We start from the raw sequence: 20425 nt of genomic DNA on the forward strand, positions 1-20425 counted from the left end.
AACAGAACACAAAACTAAATCATTTTTTGCTTAGTTCTACCAAGCAATCACAGACTATCACAAGATGCTGTCCTCCTCGATTGAGGACACTCATGTACACTTTTCCACTGTTACCACTTATTGCCAGAACAGTGCAGAAGGCTCTTCAGGAGTGCTGTCATCTGATTCTTGTAGCCCTGGTGTGACCCAGATAGATCTGGTATGCATATCTTGTACAACTTTCCAGCAGTAGTTCTATACATCTGGGAATGGATCTTGGGGCGTTAACTCAGGAAGATGGAACATTGTGCCACCCCAACCTTTCACTCCTCAATCTCACAATTTAGATGCTGAGTGCTCAGTGATCACTTATCTCCACTTATCTATAGAGATTGTGTAAATACTAGTTTCATCTAGAAAACCTCCAAATAGAGAAACTATGCCTTCAAGTACAAAATGAGTTGGACCCATTTTCTAGTGGCCCTAAGCATTTGCTGAAACACTTGCTCCACTTGTCTGACTCAGACTTTACCATTTCTTTGGTACAAGTGCACATCCATGCTACAGCAGCTTATCATACTCAAGTAGATAGTAAACCAGTATCTACTTATCAGCGGATATCTTGTTTCATGAAAGGCCTATGACACGTCAAACCCCCAGTACAAAATCCACCTGTTTCATGGGACCTAAATGTGGTCTTTTCCCAACCGATGAAGCCTCCCTTTAAGTCACTGGAGTCAGCTTCTCTAAAGTACTTGACATGGAAAGTAGTGTTCCTTGTCTCAATGAATTCAGCTAGCTTTTGTTCACTATCCTCTGCACATGCAATTTTTCCACAACAGGGTGGTTCTCTGTACTCAACCAAATTTTCTGCCAAAGGTTGTCTCTGCTTTCCATATCAATCAATCCATTATACTGCCTACCTTCCTTCCTAGACCTCATGCGCACGAAGGCAAAGAAGCCCTTTCTCAGCCTCATCGTAAAACCTCCCAACATTTGTCTCATATGATCCTAACATACTAAGAGTAGAAGTCATCAACCGTACCTTATCTAACCGGCTGGCGTTCACCAGTGCTACACCTTAGCAGAACTGCAAGTCACAGATTCTGTAAAGGTTCATCAAGTGAGAACTATAGCTGCTTCTATTGCTCATCTTCGAGAAGTACCTATTGAAGATATCTGCAAAGCTGCAATTTGTTCTTCAGTTCATACTTTAACATCCCACTACTGTCTTGATAACCTCCCAGACTGACAGTAAATTTGGACAAGCAATCTTGCAAAATAAGGTCTTGCTATAGTCCACAATATAGGCTAGTTGCTTACCCCATAAACATTCTGTTGCAACCCTCAGCGTGGGACTCCCCACATGTAATGACTAATTCACTCTGCTTATTGGCAAATAAATGTAAGTTTGCTTATTGTAAAAGGATGTTTTCTGTAGATAGCAGGATGAATTAGCCATGGAACACCCATCTGCCTTCCGGAGAGCCAACTACATAGCTAAGTTAACTCTGCTATAGATAGAGAAGATCCACGAGGCAATGCCCACACAGAAGCTCCTGCACATGGTCAGTAGAGCTCAAAGTTCTATTAGCTTGGAGAGACAAGTCTGTTTGGTGCCACCGGATGTCGTCACCCCACATGTAATGGCTAATTCATCCTGCTAACTACGGAAAACACTTTTCACGGTAAGCAGACTTGCAATCTGAGAAGTCTACTTATTTACAGGCTGGTGGAGAAGCATCTCTCTTGACACTTCTTTCTCTCAGTTACAAACAGCCGCATCACCTACATGACCTGCTCATCTTCAGGGACACGCATCCCAGCGTCTCAGTGGTGTGACGGGGTTCCTCAGTGTCTCAACGGGGAGGATGAGAGACAGTGCGGTAAGCAGAGCAGCAATTTCATCTTGAGGTGTAATTTGAGCTCCAGTGGAGCTGTTTTTTTATTAATTCATGTGAGGAAAGTCTTATTTTTGCTCTTGTAATTAATTTTACAAGCATGTACTGCTTTTAGTGAAAATATCTGCTTGTTGCTTTAGCAGCAAAGTTTCCTGTGAAAAATGGCGAGATCTTACAGAATTTAATGTGAAATCCTATTGTCTAAATTGCATGAAAATCTTGTGAAAATACAACTTTACATGCAAATTTAGTCAGTGACTGAAAATGCATTTCTGTGAGTGTGCAGAAAGTAGAGACTTTGTTTCTTTTTTTAAATGAAATGGCAAAGGCAAAAGGTTCTCTTTCTACCTTTGGTGTGAAAATGTTTGCTTGCATTTAGTTCAGCCTTTGTACGCCATCGTGATGAGCAGTTGGTCACCTGTGCTGTCTTTGACTGTATGTCCTGAACGACTTGGGATTCTTTAGTCAGGTGATCGATCAATGGCGGGATGGGCCAGGGGTGAAATGGCGTCAACCACCAATGAGGACCAGTCTTCTCTGTAGCAGCAAGTAACATCCCTTAGACAAAATAAATAACTTCAGACCATGCTTCCAATGCCGTTCCCAACTGAGCTGACTTTCAGGCCGATACAGTACAGTGCGCACTGTTAACCCGCGATTGGTTGCGCGTTTTTGACGCGCTAGCGTTACCCCTTATTCAGTAAGGGGTAATAAAACTGCTTTTCTGTGCACCCTCCGACTTAATATCATGGCGATATTAAGTTGGAGGTCCCGAAAGTTTAAAAAAAAAAAATTGAAATCGGCTCGCGGGTTGAAAACCGGATGCTCAATTTTGCTCGTGTCCGGTTTCCGAACCCGTGGCTGTCAGCGAGTTTGAGAACAGACGCCGGCAAGATTGAGGGTCGGCTGTCAAACCCGCTGACAGCCACCGCTCCTGTCCAAAAAGAGGTGCTAGTGTCCCTAGCGCCTCTTTTTGCCGCGGGCCCTCATTTGAATACAGAATCGCGTGCACAGGAGAGCGGGTGTTCGCCTGCTCTCCCGCGACTTTTACTGTATCGGCCCATTTATGAGCAAGCTGCACTTCAGAAGGAAATATTCACTAATTAAGTTTCTCAACGCAGTAATTTCCAAAGTCACTAGGGCACTCTTGGGCATAGACTATAACCACTCCCAATTTCCCTCACCGGAACATAAAGGGAATTACAATATTTAGCTGCGTCCCTGTCCCCATGAGTTTACGCTTTTTCTATCTCCTTGAGATTAAACTGCTGCTTCCCTCTGTTAGGGAAAACAATAATTTATTCTCACCTCCAGAAACTGATCCAGGAGAAATCCTCTAGGAGAGAAGATACATTTTATTTGTTCTCCAAGAGCCTCCCTAAGGGCAAATAGAATTTACTCATCTACAAGCGAATTCAGTAAGTCCACAGGAGAGCGGATGAACGCCCGCTTTCCCGGCGTGCGCACCGGCAAAGGGCTGGTGCGCGCGATTCTGTATTTAAATTAGGTGACGCGGTAAAAACAGGGAAAAGGAGGCGCTAGGGACGCGCTAGCGTCCCTAGCCCCTCCTTTTTGACAGGAGCGGCGGCTGTCAGCAGGTTTGACAGCCGACGCTCAATTTTGCCGGCGTCTGTTCTCGAGCCCGCTGACAGCCACGGGCTCGGAAACCGGATGCCATCAAAATTGAGCGTCCGGTTTTCGGCCCGACAGCCGCGGGCCAAATTCAAAATGTTGGGTTTTTTTTTTTACTTTTTGGGACCTCCGACTTAATATCGCTATGATATTAAGTCGGAGGGTGCACAGAAAAGCAGTTTTTACTGCTTTTCTGTGCACTTTCTCTGCGCCAGAAGAAATTAGCGCCGACCTTTGGGTCGGCGCTAATTTCTGAAAGTAAAATGTGTGGCTTGGCTGCACATTTTACTTTCTGTATCCCGCGCGCATACCTAATAGGGCCATCAACATGCATTTGCATGCTGAGGGCGCTATTATGTGCCGCGGGTTGGACGCGCGTTTCCTCCCCTTACTGAATAAGGGGTAAGGGAAAACGCGTGTCCTAGAGCAGGCTAACAGTGCGCTCCATCTGAGCGCACTGTACTGTATCGGCCTGCTAGGAAGCTGGATGGTGACTCGCCTACTCTCTGCTAGTTTGACTTTCGGGTACAGCACCTCCTCTGTCTCCTACAGACTCCTCTCTGAACGCCTACTTAGAGCATGCCCAGATCTGCTCTGGAAGTCTCCACGAGGGGGTCTCAAACACAAGGCACACAGTTCACAGGGACATGCTGTGTTGCTATGTGCTAGAGAGCAGACTATTTAAATAATTTGTGTCTCCAAAGTGACCATCATAAAGCACTGGGTCGATCTTGTAAATCTTATCAGTCGACCCAAAAAGACTATTTTCTGTGCTTAAAACGAGTTAATCATCAGTCACTTAGAGATATCACTCTTTAAACAGTCATTTCACAATATTTTTATAGAGAAACTTGTTCAGAAAAATTCACTTATCCTCCTACTGAATAATCATTCCATCAAAGAGATCCTTAGAAGGCACTTGCTCGATAGCCTTTGCATGTAAAATCTTTAAATGCCCACAAGGGGCTATCGAGCAAGTGCCTTCTAAGGATCTCTTTGATGGAATGATTATTCAGTAGGAGGATAAGTGAATTTTTCTGAACAAGTTTCTCTATAAAAATATTGTGACATGACTGTTTAAAGAGTGATATCTCTAAGTGACTGATGATTAACTCGTTTTAAGCACAGAAAAAAGTCTTTTTGGGTCGACTGTTAAGATTTACAAGATCGACCCAGTGCTTTATGATGGTCACTTTGGAGACACAAATGATTTAAATAGTCCGCTCTCTAGCAATAAGTAAGAAATACTTTAATTTTTTTGTTACTATTTTTCCTTGCATTTTTCAGGGTTCTTTTTTGATTTAGTGTTGCTATGTGCTACATATAGATAACCAGCTACTTGTAATAATGATTACCTGGCAACGTTTAACAGGTAACTTCTCCAAGCCACTCAGCGGTACATGCAGGATTGCTAAAGCAGAGGCAGACAGGGCTGGATGCCAGACATTACATTTTACACATCTATACCACCTTACTTTACAAATATGAACCCAAAGCGGTTTATATTGCAGACAAAAAATAGCCACTACAAAGTAATCTCTAATATACAAAAGAGCCCAGTGCTCTCCCTTTTACACAGGAAACAGGCCAACTCTCAAATACATGAAAACATAGTCATTCCAAATAAACCCAGTAAATTCCATCCTACACTTGCCTATCTAAATACCAAAGTACAATATACTAAACCAGAGTCTGAATTATCCCTACAGTTCACCAAACTATGGCCAGATTCAGCCCCTAGCAGCAGCAGCAGAAGGAGCTTGATCTGGCCTGCAGTGGCGGTGGAGGGTGTGCGTTCTGCCACTGCCACCCGCTCAAACACTTGTAGTCAGAGGTGCTAGTGCTAGCACATCGGAGCAGCACGTGCGGGGCGCACCGCTGCAAAGCCTCCACTGATTGGCTGCAGTAATCTGCATTCAGCTGGCATTAGCTCTGCTTGTGCAGGTAGAGCCGCTTGGACCAAGGACAGAGAGAGAGAGGCTGCTGCATAAGCCGTAAAGAGTTTTCCGCCACTGTGGAGGGTGGTGCGGGAGGACATGGGGAGAAAGAGACACAGGCGTTACTGAGCTGTGAGACTTGTAGAGCTGCCAGGGAAAGGCAGGTAAGGCTGATGGTTTCTGGAGGTCCCAACCGTGCCACCTTCTCTTCGGAACAGACGGGGGAGGGAGCATGGACATTATCCCCTCTGGATAATGCAGAAATCCTCATTATTACACTCGGTATCTGAGTGTTATCTCCCTGGATTAGGGCCTCCAGAGAGAGTTGCTTTTCTCATACACTAATCTAGTATATTGCAAGGGAGGAGTGGGGGAAACACACCATCCTGCCAACTATCCACCCTCCCTGCCCCCTGCTTCCTTAGGTGGGCAGATATTAGGGGAGGGGGAGGCAGCAAGCAGACCTGATTTCCCCCTCCTGCCCTTCCAACCCTACCCAATAAACAGCTTTGAGGGCTCTCCCTCCGAGTCCCTGGCCCTCTCGGTGGTTTGCAATATCCTATGTGGCCCTTCTCTTGAAACGTTTGGGGACCCCCTGTACTAAACTACCAAAACCCCAGCAAACCTAACCCCTCCCCCCCCCACCTCACCCACACTCGCTTATTCAGCATGTGATGATGCCTGTCCCCAGGGGGGGGGGGAGGGGGTGCAGTCACCTGATGATGACATCATGAAAGGGGGAGCGCAACCAGCAAGGCCCGGGTCTTAGGAAGGCATCGTGACGGGCGGGCGTGCAGGGTAATAGCATCTCCCCCCCTCCACAGCCACAGCAGATGGGATTAGCTCTCCTCTCTCCTCCCGATGGCAGACCAGCAGCGTTCAGGAGGTCGGTCCTGATGCCCTTAAAAAAGCCACTGTTGTAGCTGTAATAAATGCACCGTTTACAGTCTGTTCTGCGGCTTCCCTCAGTTCAAACTAGTCAGGGCAGCTAAATACGGACCGCACTCTTACGATGAGGAGTGAGATCTGCTCAGTGTTTTGAATTTCTCTTGTGCCAGGAGTGAGAGGAGTATGTCTGAGTGGTGTATAAGAAGGGCTCTCACCCAGCAAGGGTGGACAGGAAGTGACTTTTTTATTTTTTTTTAAATGCCGGCATTTTATTGTGTATTGTTTGATCGTGATGAGCAAGACCGCGAGTATTTTAAGATACTTGTACAAAGAGAAACATTCTTATTCTGTATTGCCCTAAAAAAAGAAGTTTCGTGGGTGCTGGATGAAAGTGACAGCCGAGGAGTATAAGAGCAAGGCAGTTTTATCGTAGCAGTTTTGTTCGCGACACTCCAAAAGGAGGATGAACCTAAAGAATCCCATTTCCCAAGGGGAAGAATAATGTTGTGACGATTTGTCCGCATTAGTAAGCCTCTGACGCAGCCCTTTTCGGAGGGCGAAGCTCGGCCAGAGTCGGGCACTCTTGTTGACACAATCTTGACCCCCAATTGTATTTTTTAATCCAGTGGACATTTTAATAAACTATTTTAAAGTTGATTAGTCATTTTCATCATTTGTTGGCCTCCTGGCTTCAACTGACCATCTTCCGTGTTGTTTTCTTGGACCACCGTCATCTAGACCAGGGATGGCCAACTCCCAGTCCTTAAGTCACAAACAGGTTGGATTTTCAGGATATCCACAATGAATATGTATGAGAGATATTTGTATACAGTGGCGGCAGTGCATGCAGATCTTTCATGCATATTCATTGTGAATATCCTGAAAACCTGGCCTGTTCTAGACTATCAATTGGATCTGAGAGACATCCTTGTGATCATAGGCATGCTGTATGCCCTGACTTTTCAGGCACATGAGAATTAGTTGGTGATCTGGTTCTCATGTCTAGAAAATGTATCTAGGACCATGATTCTAAGTATAAGGGAATGAATGTTCAGTGTGTGTCCAAAAACATGTGACATTTTACAAAAGTCTGACCAGGACCAGGACATTTTAGGAGAAGTCTGTGACCCTGGCTAGGATTATTAGAGAAGTCTGCAAAATTTCTATGTATTTTGATTTTATTATACAATGTGTAGCCTGTACTATACAAAAATTCCTATTTTCACTTGATGTTAACCTCTTTTCTTTGTTGTGGATCTCTTCATTAATTAAAATATTAAAATTGGAGAAAATGTCACAAGAAGAGATTGTAATGCTGATATGTACTTGCAAATCACTTTTCTGCAAGTGATCAGGATCACTGCAATACAGGATCAGGGAACTGCAGGCCTGTGGCCTGCAGTTCCCTGATCCTGTATTGCATTTCGTTCTGTGTGAACCCTGCTCAGAAAACAACTAAATGCACTTAGCCTGGATTGCTCCCGTGCCAAAGTATGCGATGCATTTACTGTGTGCAACTCCTGGATTTCTGCAGCCATTGTATGCAAACTGTGCAGCCCAGAGGTCCTCAACCCAACAAATCCTAATGCTAGGCTTGCCCTTCCTCTCCACCCCCCCTGAGCTTTGTCAGTACATGCTGCACGAGCAGCTTCACAAATAGCTCTTTGTTCATTGCAGTGCGACTGTACGGCCCACGGTTTATCCTTCAGGCGTACTCCTCTGAGAAGACAGATTGGCTGCCTGTGTGCCAGGATAACTGGAATGACGACTACGGGAAGACAGCATGCAATGACATTGGATACAGCAAGTAAGCGAGGAGCTGATGATTATGTACCGAGGGAGCCAGGACTCTGGGAAAGGATGGCTGTGAGAAACAAGGAGTTAAAGTTCCTGTATAACGTTTGGAGGTGTTTGTCCTCCTGTTCCATTATTAGATCCTGCCCCATGGCTACAGTACCATGAGCCTTCATTCACAGCTATCTGAGGGCGTTGCCTTCCTTCCCTCTCTCCTTGGATGACTAACACAGACTCTAGAACTTGACACGCCCGTGATCATAAACCAGCCCCTGGGTGGTGATGTGCAATGGTTGTCTCTCCCACGCCACAGCATCCCCAGGACTGGGGTTCTGGTCTGGGGATTTGGACTGGATCTCCCACATGCTGACACTGCTTATTGAGCCTTTATAAATTATAAATAATTTGTCTGTTTACATTTTTATGATATTCTCTATCATGCTCATCTTTTTCAGATTAGGCAAGCATGCCTGTTCTGGCTTCATTAGATCTGCTTCCATCCATCTTTTCTTGGCTCTACCTGGATCTCCTGTTAATCCAGTGGACCTTTTTTAGTTTATTTGTATTTTGAAATGAGTAAATGAAATTTTATGTGAGGTTATCATCCTGTAGCACCACCTCTGACTTTGGGGTCCTATGGGCTTCTCTTGACTCTTTCGGCAAGTCTTTCCCTACCTGGCGCCTATGATCTGTCTCTCTAGCTCTCAGGCTTATCAGAGCACACGAGCCTTCTCCCTAACATCAAGATGATGGTCCCAAATATAGAGGAGGGTGGGGGGTAGGGGGGGGAGCCAGTGCTGTGCACTGCTCTGGGGGAGACCTGGGTTTGATGCCCAGGCCCGGCTTCTGCTTCTTGGACTGGCCCAGGCTGGGAATGCTATGGGGGTGGAGATAGGCAGTCCAAGCCATTGCTTAGTGGCGACATCTAGTGGTCAGACTTGAGGTTCTTGCCATGGTCTGGCCAAAGGACTGATGCTTCAATGACTGAGCTAGACGAGATTTGGGAGATGTTTTATAAAGTAGGAAAAACCCCATGTATACCATGCGTGAAACCAGAAGCCTGTGGAGGAGGAGGAAACTGCCAGGGAAAAAAGAACAAGAGGAGGAAAGGTGACCCTGTTCTTTCTGCTCTGGGTGGTGTTGGCTCATACTGCTCTTTGTGAAGGAATGATGACTGAATGGACGGGAATGTGGCAGCACCCTCACCACTGTTGCTTTGTGTCTGGTTTTTATTACAGAAGTACGTTCTATAAGCGTGAAGGGATCGCTGCTCCTGCTTCTGCAAGCTTCATGCTGCTGAACACAAGCAGTGGAAATTCAGATTTATACCAGAAGCTGTACAGCAGGTAAGGGACACATTTGCTGCTTTCATTTGTAGGCAGCGTTTCTTATACAAAAGTACAGCAAGAACCCCTTTAAGGGCAGCACCTACCCGATTAAGTTGAAGCCCTTCTCCTGCATCATCCCACACTGCTTTTTTCTTTTTTTAAATCTGGCTATGTTTTAGTCGGGAAATGACTTGGCCACTTAGTAGGGAGATGCCTTTAAGTTCTAGGGGGTTTTTTTTCTAGCTAAGTCAAATCTTTTTGAATGTTGACCACCTTAATTAGAAAAGCGATGTATATATTGCCCCCAGGAAGGCTAATTTTTGAAAGGACTTCTGAGATCAGCCCTTTAGGAACTTGTGCCGCAGAGATTCACATGCCCTGCATGCGCTTACCTGTACTTGCAGGTAAGTAGCGCCGGCGCCATTTTGCCCTCACTATGTTGACATAGTGAGGGCAAAAGTAGAGCCGGCGCCATTTTGCCCTCACTATGTTGACATAGTGAGGGCAAAAGTAGCGCCGGCGCCATTTTGCCCTCACTATGTTGACATAGTGAGGGCAAAAGTAGCGCCGGCGCCATTTTGAATACTGGCAATACGGCCCGTGTGCAGGAGGTCGCTCCCGGACCCCCGCTGGACATTTGGCAAGTCTTGTGGGGGTCAGGAGGCCCCCCCAAGCTGGCCAAAAGTCCCTGGGGGTCCAGCAGGGGTCCGGGAGCGATCTCCTGCACTCGTGACGGGTGACAGGAACCAAAATGGCGCCGGCGCTACCTTTGCCCTGTCAATGGTAAGGGCAAAGGGCCACCGGTGCCATTTCTATTAACGCAGCCGTGGCCCGAGAGCGGGAGATCGCGCTGGGCCCCCCCCCCCCCCCACTGGACTCCAGGTAATTTAAAACATTTTGGGGGGCTTCGGTGGGGTGGGGGAGGGTTTTAGGGTTGTTTTGGTGTGCCGGTTTTCCCGCCCTCCCCCGATTTACAATTTTTTACCACAAAAAACCATGACGATCAGATTTCCCTCCCCCCCAGCCAAAATCGATCATTAAGACGATCGATCACCCGATTCACATCCCTACTGTAAGGCGCACCAAACCCCAGCCTTGGCTCACCCCTAGAATTTGCTTCCTATGCAGAACATCTTTGACTAAAATCTTGTGCCCATGTAGACTTCAAACGTGTCAAATTTATGCTGTGACCTCCTTCCAATCTGTTATTGCCCTTATCAAGCAAGACTACTACATTCATCTGACAAAACACTCTTGCATCCAAACCTCACTGTCCCTTTAACACACTCCATTCCCTCCTCAAATTTCCCTCGCCTCCCTTACCTCCTTCACTCTCTGCCCAGACTATGGTTGACTATTTCATGACAAGATTCTCAAAATTAGTCTTAGTAGCAGGGCTGGTGCAAGGGGATTTGGGTGCCCTAGGCACCTTCAGCCTTGCGTCGCTCCCCCCCCCCCCCCCACCCCCTGGTCGTGCCGTCCCCGGTTGCAGCCCCCGAATCCAGGGGCAGGGACCACATGCCGCCACTCCCCCTCCATCCCCCCAAAAACCCTCCCAAAACACCTGGTCCAGCGGAGAGCCCGGGAGCGATCTGCCGCTTCCAGGTCATCAGCTGCCACTAATCAAAATGGCGCCGGTGGCCTTCAGCCCCTACCATGTGATAGGGCCTACCGGTGCCATTGGTTGGCCCCTGTCACATGCTAGGGGCTAAAGGTCACCGGCGCCATTTTGGTTAGTAGCAGCCGAGGCCTTGGGAGTGGCAGATTGCTCCTGGGCCCTCCGCTGGACCACCAGGGGGGCGTGGGGGGGGGGGGGCAGGGTGAGGTGGGGGCTGGGCAGAATTTTGAAGGGGCACTTTTTGCCCTTTCAAAATTCTGCCGCCTGAAGTGGCCGTGAGCGGCGGCAGTGCCACCTAAATCTCAGTGCCCTAGGCACAGGCCTAGCTTGCCTAGTGGTTCCTCCGGCTCTGCTTAATAGTCACTTTCCACTGCTACTGTTCCTGCTGCCTTCAAACATGCTGTGATCCCACCACTCCTCAAAAACCCTCACCAGACCCTACTTGCCAAGTATTCTCATCTCCCTCCTCCCTTTTGCTTCCAAACTACTCAAACGTGCTGTTCACCGACACTTTCTCGACTTTCTTTCATCTCAAGCCATTCTTGATCCACTCGTGTGGATTTTGTACCCTATATTCCCCAGAACCAGCTCTTGCCAAAGTCTCCAGTGACTAAAACTAAAAAAACAAAACTTTTACTCAGTCCTTGTTCTTCTTGATAATCTGCTGCTTTTGCACTATTGATCACCACCTACTCCTTGATATTCTGTCCTCACTTGGATCTCATGCCTCTGTCCTGGTTTTCTTCTTCCCTCTCCCATCACACTTTTAGCGTTTCCTCTGGTGGATCCTCCTCTACTGTAATCCCATTATCAATTGGTGTGCCTCAGGGCTCTGTCCTGGGCCTCTTCTCTTCCCTCTGTATGCTAATTCCCTTGGTGCTCTTAATTCCTCTCATGGCTTTCAGTACTATCTTTATGCTGATAATTCCCAGATTTACCTCCCTACACCAGCAATTTCATCAGGACCCCGGTCCCAGATCTCAGCTTGCTGGGCTAAAATTGCTGCCTGGATGTCCCACTGCCACCTTAAATTCAATGTGGCCAAGGCACAGCTCCTTATCTTCCCTCCAAGTCTATTTCCCCCTCTTCCTCCTCTCTCTATTTCTGTGGATAACACAGTAAATCCTCCCCAGTCCCCTTGGACTCATCTTCGACTCCTCTCTCTCCTTCTTCACACACATCCAAAACACTGCTAAAATGTGACATTTCTTTCTCTATAACATCGCCAAAATCCATCCCTTCCTTTCTGAACAGAAGCCTTACCCACTCTCTCATCACCTCCCGCTTTGACTATTGCAACCTGCTCCTGACAGCTCTCCCGGCGAGCCATCTCTCTCTACTGCAATCTGTCCTAACTTCAACTGCATGACTTATCTTTCACCAAACTCACTACACCCAACTAACTCAAGCCACTATGCTGGCTCCTTATCCATTCTTGCATGTAGTTCAAGCTCTTCTTACTCGCCTGGAAGAGCTTTCTCTCTGCAGCTCCTCAGTACCTTTGGGCGGGGACTGGACTTGTGCGCATGTATGTATCTAACTATATATATATATATATTTAATTTTAAAGAAATCCACCGGTGGGGGAGGAGTTACCTGCCTGAATTAGCAGGTTGTAATATAGTCTTAGCATTAGGCTCCATATATCAAGGTGTAAATGCGCCCAGGCAGTTTTCCCAGGATAACCTTCAAAGTAAAAGGATGCGTGTACATTTGTTTTGAAAATTAGCATAGTCTGTTGGAGGGGGGGGGGGGGGGGAACTCCCCTCTGGCTGAAAATTTCTCCCACAGCCTGCACGCAATTTTTGAAGATTGTATTTATTTATTTATTTTTAAAGAGGCAGTTCAAAATGAAATTGGGATTTTATTTACCTCGCTGATAAATTGGCCTCGCTGCCAGTGCTGTTTAAAGTTCTGTGGCTTTAATATTAGAAATCTTTTACCAAGCAGAAAGCTAAACCTGTTCCTGCACCCCATCAAGTCTCACGTGTGGGCCCGCAAGGCTTGAGCAGCAGAACGTCGCCGCTTCCTCCCCCTCGCTCCACGCACGGTTGTGCTCTTAGCAAACGCCTGCCACTTGCGGCCCCGTTCCAACCCCCCCAGCTGCTTATCTCCCCCTGAACAGCTACTAAATACTCCTTCCAGGAGAGGCTGCTGGGCTTCATCTATTCTTGCGTCAGCCCGACATGATTTAATTAAGGCCGAGTGTGCATTATCACCAGGTGACAAAATTAATTTTCATGGTAAGACAAACGAATGTTCCACTTAACTTTTTTTTTTTTCCTCTAATAGTAAATCCTGTGCCTCTGGAGCTGTAGTTGCACTGCGCTGCATAGGTGAGTGGGCAGAGAAGGAAGGTCGGGTGTTGGAGGAAGAGAGGCAGGGAATGAATCCCTCTGACTGCCTAGGGGACGTGGCTGCTCTTCTAAGAAATTCTTAATACAAAATCAGTAAGATGCTCCCCCACTTTTTTTTAGGAGGATGTCTGCTCCTGAAAGAATCATCCTACCAGAACCAGTTCTTCATCACCCATCACTGATGGGATTTTGTTTTATTTTTAATCCCTTATCCGAGCGGCTGAGATAAGCCTCTAGCTGGCGCTTTTTTTTTTTTTTTTATTAAACAAAGCAACTTTAATTGTTAAAAGCTTCCTTTAATAATATGAGGCCCTTATTGACTTGGGGTTTATCTGGCAGAGTTTTCAATGTCCTGCCCTTGCAATTGTTGGGTAAATCATTACCCAGGTAAAAGAGGCAGTGATGGGGGTTAGCGCTGATGTTCAGTGCTATCTGGGTAAGTCTGGCTATGCCAGAGGGCTGCCCTAAGGTTATCCAGGTAACTTTGCCTTTAGCCAGATATGTTCAGAGGAATAAGTAACTGGGTATGTTCCACTGTTAATCAGTGTAAAATTATCCAGGTGACTTTAAGCCAGGTAATCAGTATGCACCTGTGTGTTCTGAAGGTAAAACCCTTCCTATGTATCTGATTTGCTAGAAAATCTTCCTCTATCTATATGTTATGGTAGGAAAGCTATGTTGAAGCACTGTTTTGCCGTTGTAGGGCAGTATAATAGCTGCTGAGGACAGAGGCAGACGTAATATAACGGGCTGATACAGTCAAAGTCGCGGGAGAGCGACTTTGGGTAGGCGCTAATTTCTGAAAGTAAAATGTGCGGCTTGGCTGCACATTTTACTTACTGAATTGCGCGGGAATAACTAATAGGGCCATTAACATGCATTTGCATGTTGCGGGCGCTATTAGTTTCGGGGGGGGGGGGGTGTTTGGCCGCGCGTTTTTGACGCGCTATTACCCCTTACTGAATAAGGGCTAAAGCTAGCGCGTCGAAAACGCGCGGCCAAACGCACTGTACTGTATCGGCCCGATACTGCAGGACATCTTGCTGTCTGGGTGCGGTTTGGGACACCCTCTAAATATCAGGACAGCTGGCACTCTGCTGCCCTACTGACCCACGGTTACCCTCTCTTGCTGATCACAGATTGCGGCGTGTCGTCCAAGGCTGCGAGCAGTAGAATCGTGGGAGGATCGCCGGCCTCTCTAGGGCAGTATCCATGGCAGGTCAGCCTCCAGTTCAGGGGGAAGCACTACTGCGGCGGCTCCATCATTACCCCCTACTGGATAGTAACAGCGGCTCACTGCGTGGAAGGGTAAGAGAGGAAAGAACCGCCGGCAGTGTCCCTGGTGCCAAGCCGGGGGGGGGGGGTGGGTGGGGATCTTTCGGGAGTGTTTGGGTTCTGTCACTTTTACCTGACCGTGAGCTATGGCGGATCGAGGACATGTTCTCCCACTCTGCTTGCAGGTGCCATCAATTTTATTTCAGAGGTGGGAGGATGCAGATTTATCACAACATAACCAGGATGACCCCCAAATGAATTTCAGAGAGAACTGAATAAAGGTGGCTCCTGCCAAAGCAATGGTCCCCCCACCCAACACTGCATAAAATCCTTTTCCCAACCCTTAGCATCCTCTCTGCCTGTCCCATGCCTGGATCATCCCCCACACACACACACACACTGTTTTCAGTAAGAGGTTGTCCCACCCATCCAGCATGGGACAGTGTAACAGTTTCAAACAATAGGGCTGGAGGCTTTAAGCAGGCAGCTGAGCAGTGGGGGATAAGTCAGGAGGCTATGCAAAGAGACGGCAGACAATGGAAGTTAATGGCCTGTTAATGGCTTCATTCAGGCTGCTTGCTAGAATGAATCATTTATTTAAACTGGTTTATCTGTTCAATTAAGCAAGCTATTTATCCTGTAAGAGAGGGAACAGGACTAAGGATTATCCACTTCTGGAAAGGAACAAAGTGACAAATCAGCTATCACTAGCGTGTGAGTGTTGGGGTCCCTGATTTAAGCAGAAGTCACTAAGGGCCCCGATGGAATAAGATAGGAGTAACAACAAAAAAAAAAAATAGTACACCATATTTCAGTGAGCATTTGTATAACGTGCTCACTATGAAAAAAAGTTAATTCTCAATGCAAATACATCAGGAGTTTAGTGTTTTAAACCTAAACATGTGCACAAAAAATTACTCGTGCACATAACCAAGATTTAGGGACACAACCTATGTTTTGTACTCATAAATCTTGGTTAATGTGCACAAAAAGTGTCCAGGCTGTAGCCATGGTTGGTGCTCATTGTGCAGAAACCAGGATTTGTGTGCTTAGAAGTTCTGCTTATAAAATGAATGCACACAAAACAAGCTTGGAGCACACTTTTATGCGTCTAATCTGTACGCACAAAACATGAGTTATGCTCCTAAAAGTTGTGTTGCAGAAAATTTGTGCTCTTAAGTTGCGCACAGAAAACCCACATAAATCCATGTTTTCTGCACATAGATTGCGAGTACAGGAAGAACTCCAGGCTCAGCCCCATGGATCAACACTAACCCCAGAAACTTTACTCCAGCTCTCGCCAGGAGTTGTTTTCTTAATGCTGAAAAGCTAGCGCACCTCTCCGTTGCTAGGAGTAAATAATACCTAATGATTAGCATGGGATTTGCAGGGAGGAGCATTCATTTGTGCATGCAGCATTATTCGGGTTTGTACGCCAAACTTTTTGTTACATCAGGCGTGCAGATCTGCACACAAATGTGCGTAGAACCACATTCTGGTGAGTGTGCACAGCCAAACACACCTTATTGCATCTGGGCCTAGGGAAGGAATCCACAAAGCAATAACACGCCTGCACAGTAGAATGAATAAGGGGAATGACCAAATGTACAGGGGGAAGGACTCGAGAGTGACAAAAGCGAACAAAATAAATGGATTTCTCAGGAGGCAGCCTGCTGGCTTGACTGCACAGCTGTGGCACAGGGTTTGCATCTTATCAGCTGGGGGGGGGGGGGGTGTCACAGGTCTTGGGATAATTGTGGAGGTGATGGGTGGCAAGGTGCGGTCTCCGTTAGAATAGCTGCAATGTGGAGCTGAGTCTTGTTGTATGCTTCCCTCTTCTACCCTCATCCAGCAGGGACATTTGTTTCAGGAGGAAGGGAAAATGAAATTCTGAATGAGAAAAAAAAAAAGTGAACGAAGAGCTGAAATGGATGCACTCTATTCTAGAAAGAATGATCAGTCCAAATCATTGCTCAGTCAATCCAGAATCATAAACTCCAGGTTAGATTCCCATGGATGAAGCTCATCTCCTCTGCTGGGAAGTCTCCCTAATCTGCAAAGCAGTAGGAGAGGCCTAGTCCTAGTCCTCGTGCAATCCTGCCCAGATATGCATGTTCCTTAAATATTACAGCCAGGAGGGACATTTTGATGATGCGGCCTTCGTATTCCGTGCTGCAGGGAATGTGCTGCTTGATATGTCCTGTCCCACGGCGAGGATGCATGGGCACGCTGCCAGGGTTGCAGGGTCCCTGGCACCTAACGTTTCCCACAAAGAAGCGTTCCACTGCTTGCATTTCACTACATGGAAATCTACAAAGGGCACCCCTGTTTAGAAAACTGTTGGTGCACTGCCATACAGGAGAGCGAGTCGGGCTTCTGCTGCTGCGGGGAGGGGGGGGGGGGCGGCAGTCACAGTCCCTGGGCAAAGGGACTCCCAGCACAACTGGCAGCTCCACATGGATAGGTGTTATTACGTTCTGCTCGGAGGCCCCTGCTGAGCATTGCCTTTGTGATCACTGGGTTAGATGGACTGAGGAAACCTTCGCCCCCCCTCTCAAGGTTGGGGTCAGAGTCCAATGTCAGTTGTACCATAAATCCCCTAAAAGAGCAGGAGAGAACTCCTGGGCTAAAAACATAATTAAAATAACTCTTCCCCCCCCCCCCCAAGAAACTCCTAGTAAATGCGCATCGGATGCGGTCTCCTTGCACTATAAACTGCAGCATATCCCAATGTCCATTATCATTGGATTAATCTCCTGGGGTGGGGGAAGGAGGTACATGATCTTTTGACAAGAGAAATTCATCCACGCTCCCGAGTCACAAGGTTTCAAATGGCCAGACTCCATAGACTGGCAGAGATTCAGATTTGGCATCCAGAACCAGCTGGCTGAGAAAGCTGGGCTGGGCATCAGCAGAGCCGGCTCTGGCGCAGGACACCCCAGGAAAAGAAACACCGCCTCCTGACTCCCACAGCTGTTGCAATGCTGCTGAAGGGGAGGGGGAGGACAAAGCAGGAATGACAGCCAGGGGGGAGGTTCAGAGGCAGGAGAGCATGGGTGATGGGGAGAGAGCTGAGAGACATTCCTGTTGATGTACTGAAACGAATGGCACTACATTTCATTTCTGCACTAACACTCCAGCCTAAAGACACGGAGGGTGTGGGGATTTTAGCTGGCTAAATTTTCCTTTATGATTTGTAAATGTCACTTATCAGTTGAGGCTGTAAAGTAAAATCCTACATGTGTGTGGATATGTGTGGACATGCCGATATTTCTGTACTTTTGGAGTGTGTACATGTTTGTGTTTCTGTGTATGAAACATGAAAGTGTGTATGTTTTGTGTGTGTGCAAGTCTGTGAACCATTCTGTGATAGATTTTTGTTTGTTTTTTGGTTGTCTAATGCCTGTGCATCACTATGTGTGTGTATGTTGTGTGTGTGCAAGTCTGTGAACCATTCTGTGATAGATTTTTGTTTTTTGGTTGTCTAATGCCTGTGCATCACTATGTGTGTGTGTGTATGTGCACGCACACATGTCCCCTTCTTGTTAAATACTAATTTTGTATGCTATTAAAGCTGCAGACTGACTTTTCTCTTTTCCTTGCAGAAACCTTGGCACTGCATCCTCCTGGATGGTTTACCCGGGCTTCCTGTACATTTCTCAGATGACCAGCAACAATGGTTATGCAGTGGATAAAATCATCTCCCGTGCGGATTATGATTCAGATACCAAGAACAATGACATCGCCCTCATGAAGCTCCGCTCTCCACTTGCATTCACCGGTGAGTACCATGTCCAGGTCACTATATGCACCTGGGTTAGATGTTCCCCCTACTCACTAGTGCTTCTGTAAACATGGTGCCGACCGTTCCAAAATGCAGACTGTGGCATCCTACTGTGATTGGCATCCTCCAGATCAGCTCCATCAAGGTCAACATTCAATGGCCAGCACAGTCCTTATCATCCAGTCTTCTCTTACAGTTAATATCCGACCTGTTTGCTTACCCAACTTCGAGATGCTATGGGAAGCACCGAAAGTGTGTTGGATATCTGGATGGGGAGCTACCTATGACGGAGGTAAGAGCAAGATTCCACCAGTAAAAATCTTCCTTCATGAGGCCAGTAGAGAGATTTTAGAGCAAGTGCCTCAACTTAATTTTTAAAAATAAATAATGACTGAACTGGTTAAACTGGACTCGTTCTGCACTAGTGTGAAGGATGCTTTGCTTTCAATAGGTTTAAATCCTTCTCCTTTCTAATCTCAGGGGGTGACTCAAGATTCAGTGATGGTCTAGCCCCTCTGATAAGGTCCTGGAATAAGTTTGAGCTGCCTTGGGCATGTAAAAAGATCAATAAGGTCCTTAAAGAAGAATTATTTTAATGCTGCAAACACTTATTACACCTCCTAGAAATCCTTCTGGCTGTTATAAACCACCTGCTAGGATTTTTGAAGTGTCTTCAGCTGCTGAGCACAAGATGGATCCACACAGAGCTTCAGAGCTGCAGTTTAGAAGTCGATTTACTAGCAAACTTTCTTTTTTTCTTTTTTTTTTAAATAGAGTAGTATCCAGCTAGTAAGGTTGTCTCCACTGAGTGGAAGCTAAGATCTCTGATGCAAGTGCATTGCAGTCAGGAAAGTTTTAGGTGGGAGGCAGTGGGAAAAGTAGTTTTAATGGCTCAATAAAAGTGAGTCTCTCTCGCTCTTTAAGCCCGGGAATTAGCAGACTGATTCTAAATGATGAAAAATAATGGACTTTTGTTCACTTTCATGCATTTACTGAGAGAGGCTTGGCTGGTTTGGTGGATTGTTTGGGTAAATGAGGCACAATCAGATGGTTCTGAATTTATCCCCACAGGTTCTTCTTCTTCTACCTTGATGGCAATCTCTGTGCCATTGATCAGCCCGTCACAGTGTAACGCACGAAGCGTGTACGATGGCTCCATCACTGACTCCATGGTCTGTGCCGGCTACCTCCAGGGAGGGAAGGACTCCTGCCAGGTAAGGGAACCGCGTCTGGCGCCGCGGCTCATCTTAATTTTGTGCCGACCTGGCGATTCTGCAGCTGATGAATGCAGGCGTGGGGCTGTGGTGTTACCGGTGCTCGGGCGTTATGTACCTCTTCGTTCTTGTGCAAAGGAGAAGTATTGAGGGGGAAGCCCATTTTCTCTATTCGCTGCAAATTTCGCAGACCCCTCTCAGTCTCTGGTTTTGCCTTGGCCTTTCCCACCAGTAAAAGACTCTATGTACTTATCCCATGCTTCCTTGAATTGTTATTTCTGTACCCTCCACCGAGAGGCTGTGCCATGCATCCACCACCCTTTCTTTCAAGACGTATTTGCTGATGTCTATTCTTTTTAACCTCACACTGTGACCTCTTGTTCTACAATTTCCTTTCCACTGAAAAATGTTTGCTGCTTGTGCATTATTTATGCCTTTTGAGGAATCTGAATGACTCTCTCTTGTTCCCTTCTCTTGGGCATACACTTTTAGGTCTTTAAGTCTCACCTCGTAGGCTTTATGGTGCAGACTTCAACCCATTTAGCTAACTCTCCTCTGGGTTGCCGCTAATATTTTAATAATAATTATACCTCCCGCACACACGCACAAATAATTCTCAGGGGTTAAATGTAGTATTGCAGCTCCGTAAAAATGAAATGAGATTTTACACAGCACGGTGTTTCCACTGACGTGGGGGCTACAGTCCCTCTAGTACTTG

General features: G+C 46.7%; 1 protein-coding gene across 2 annotated transcripts in view; it reads left to right on the forward strand.

Moving 5' to 3' along the window:
• The window catches only part of TMPRSS2 (transmembrane serine protease 2), a 101348-nt gene that overhangs the window by 65697 nt on the left and 15226 nt on the right, over positions 1-20425 (forward strand). For both annotated transcript variants that reach the window (XM_029578585.1, XM_029578584.1), the window contains 8 exons: positions 1749-1865; positions 8015-8144; positions 9370-9477; positions 13370-13413; positions 14574-14742; positions 18315-18490; positions 18690-18785; positions 19565-19707. In XM_029578585.1, coding sequence (XP_029434445.1) covers positions 1749-1865; positions 8015-8144; positions 9370-9477; positions 13370-13413; positions 14574-14742; positions 18315-18490; positions 18690-18785; positions 19565-19707 — 983 coding nt within the window. The remainder of the gene's footprint in view (positions 1-1748; positions 1866-8014; positions 8145-9369; positions 9478-13369; positions 13414-14573; positions 14743-18314; positions 18491-18689; positions 18786-19564; positions 19708-20425) is intronic.

The sequence above is a fragment of the Rhinatrema bivittatum genome, chromosome 15, assembly GCF_901001135.1.
Source record: "Rhinatrema bivittatum chromosome 15, aRhiBiv1.1, whole genome shotgun sequence".
Classification (NCBI taxonomy): Eukaryota; Metazoa; Chordata; class Amphibia; order Gymnophiona; family Rhinatrematidae; genus Rhinatrema; species Rhinatrema bivittatum.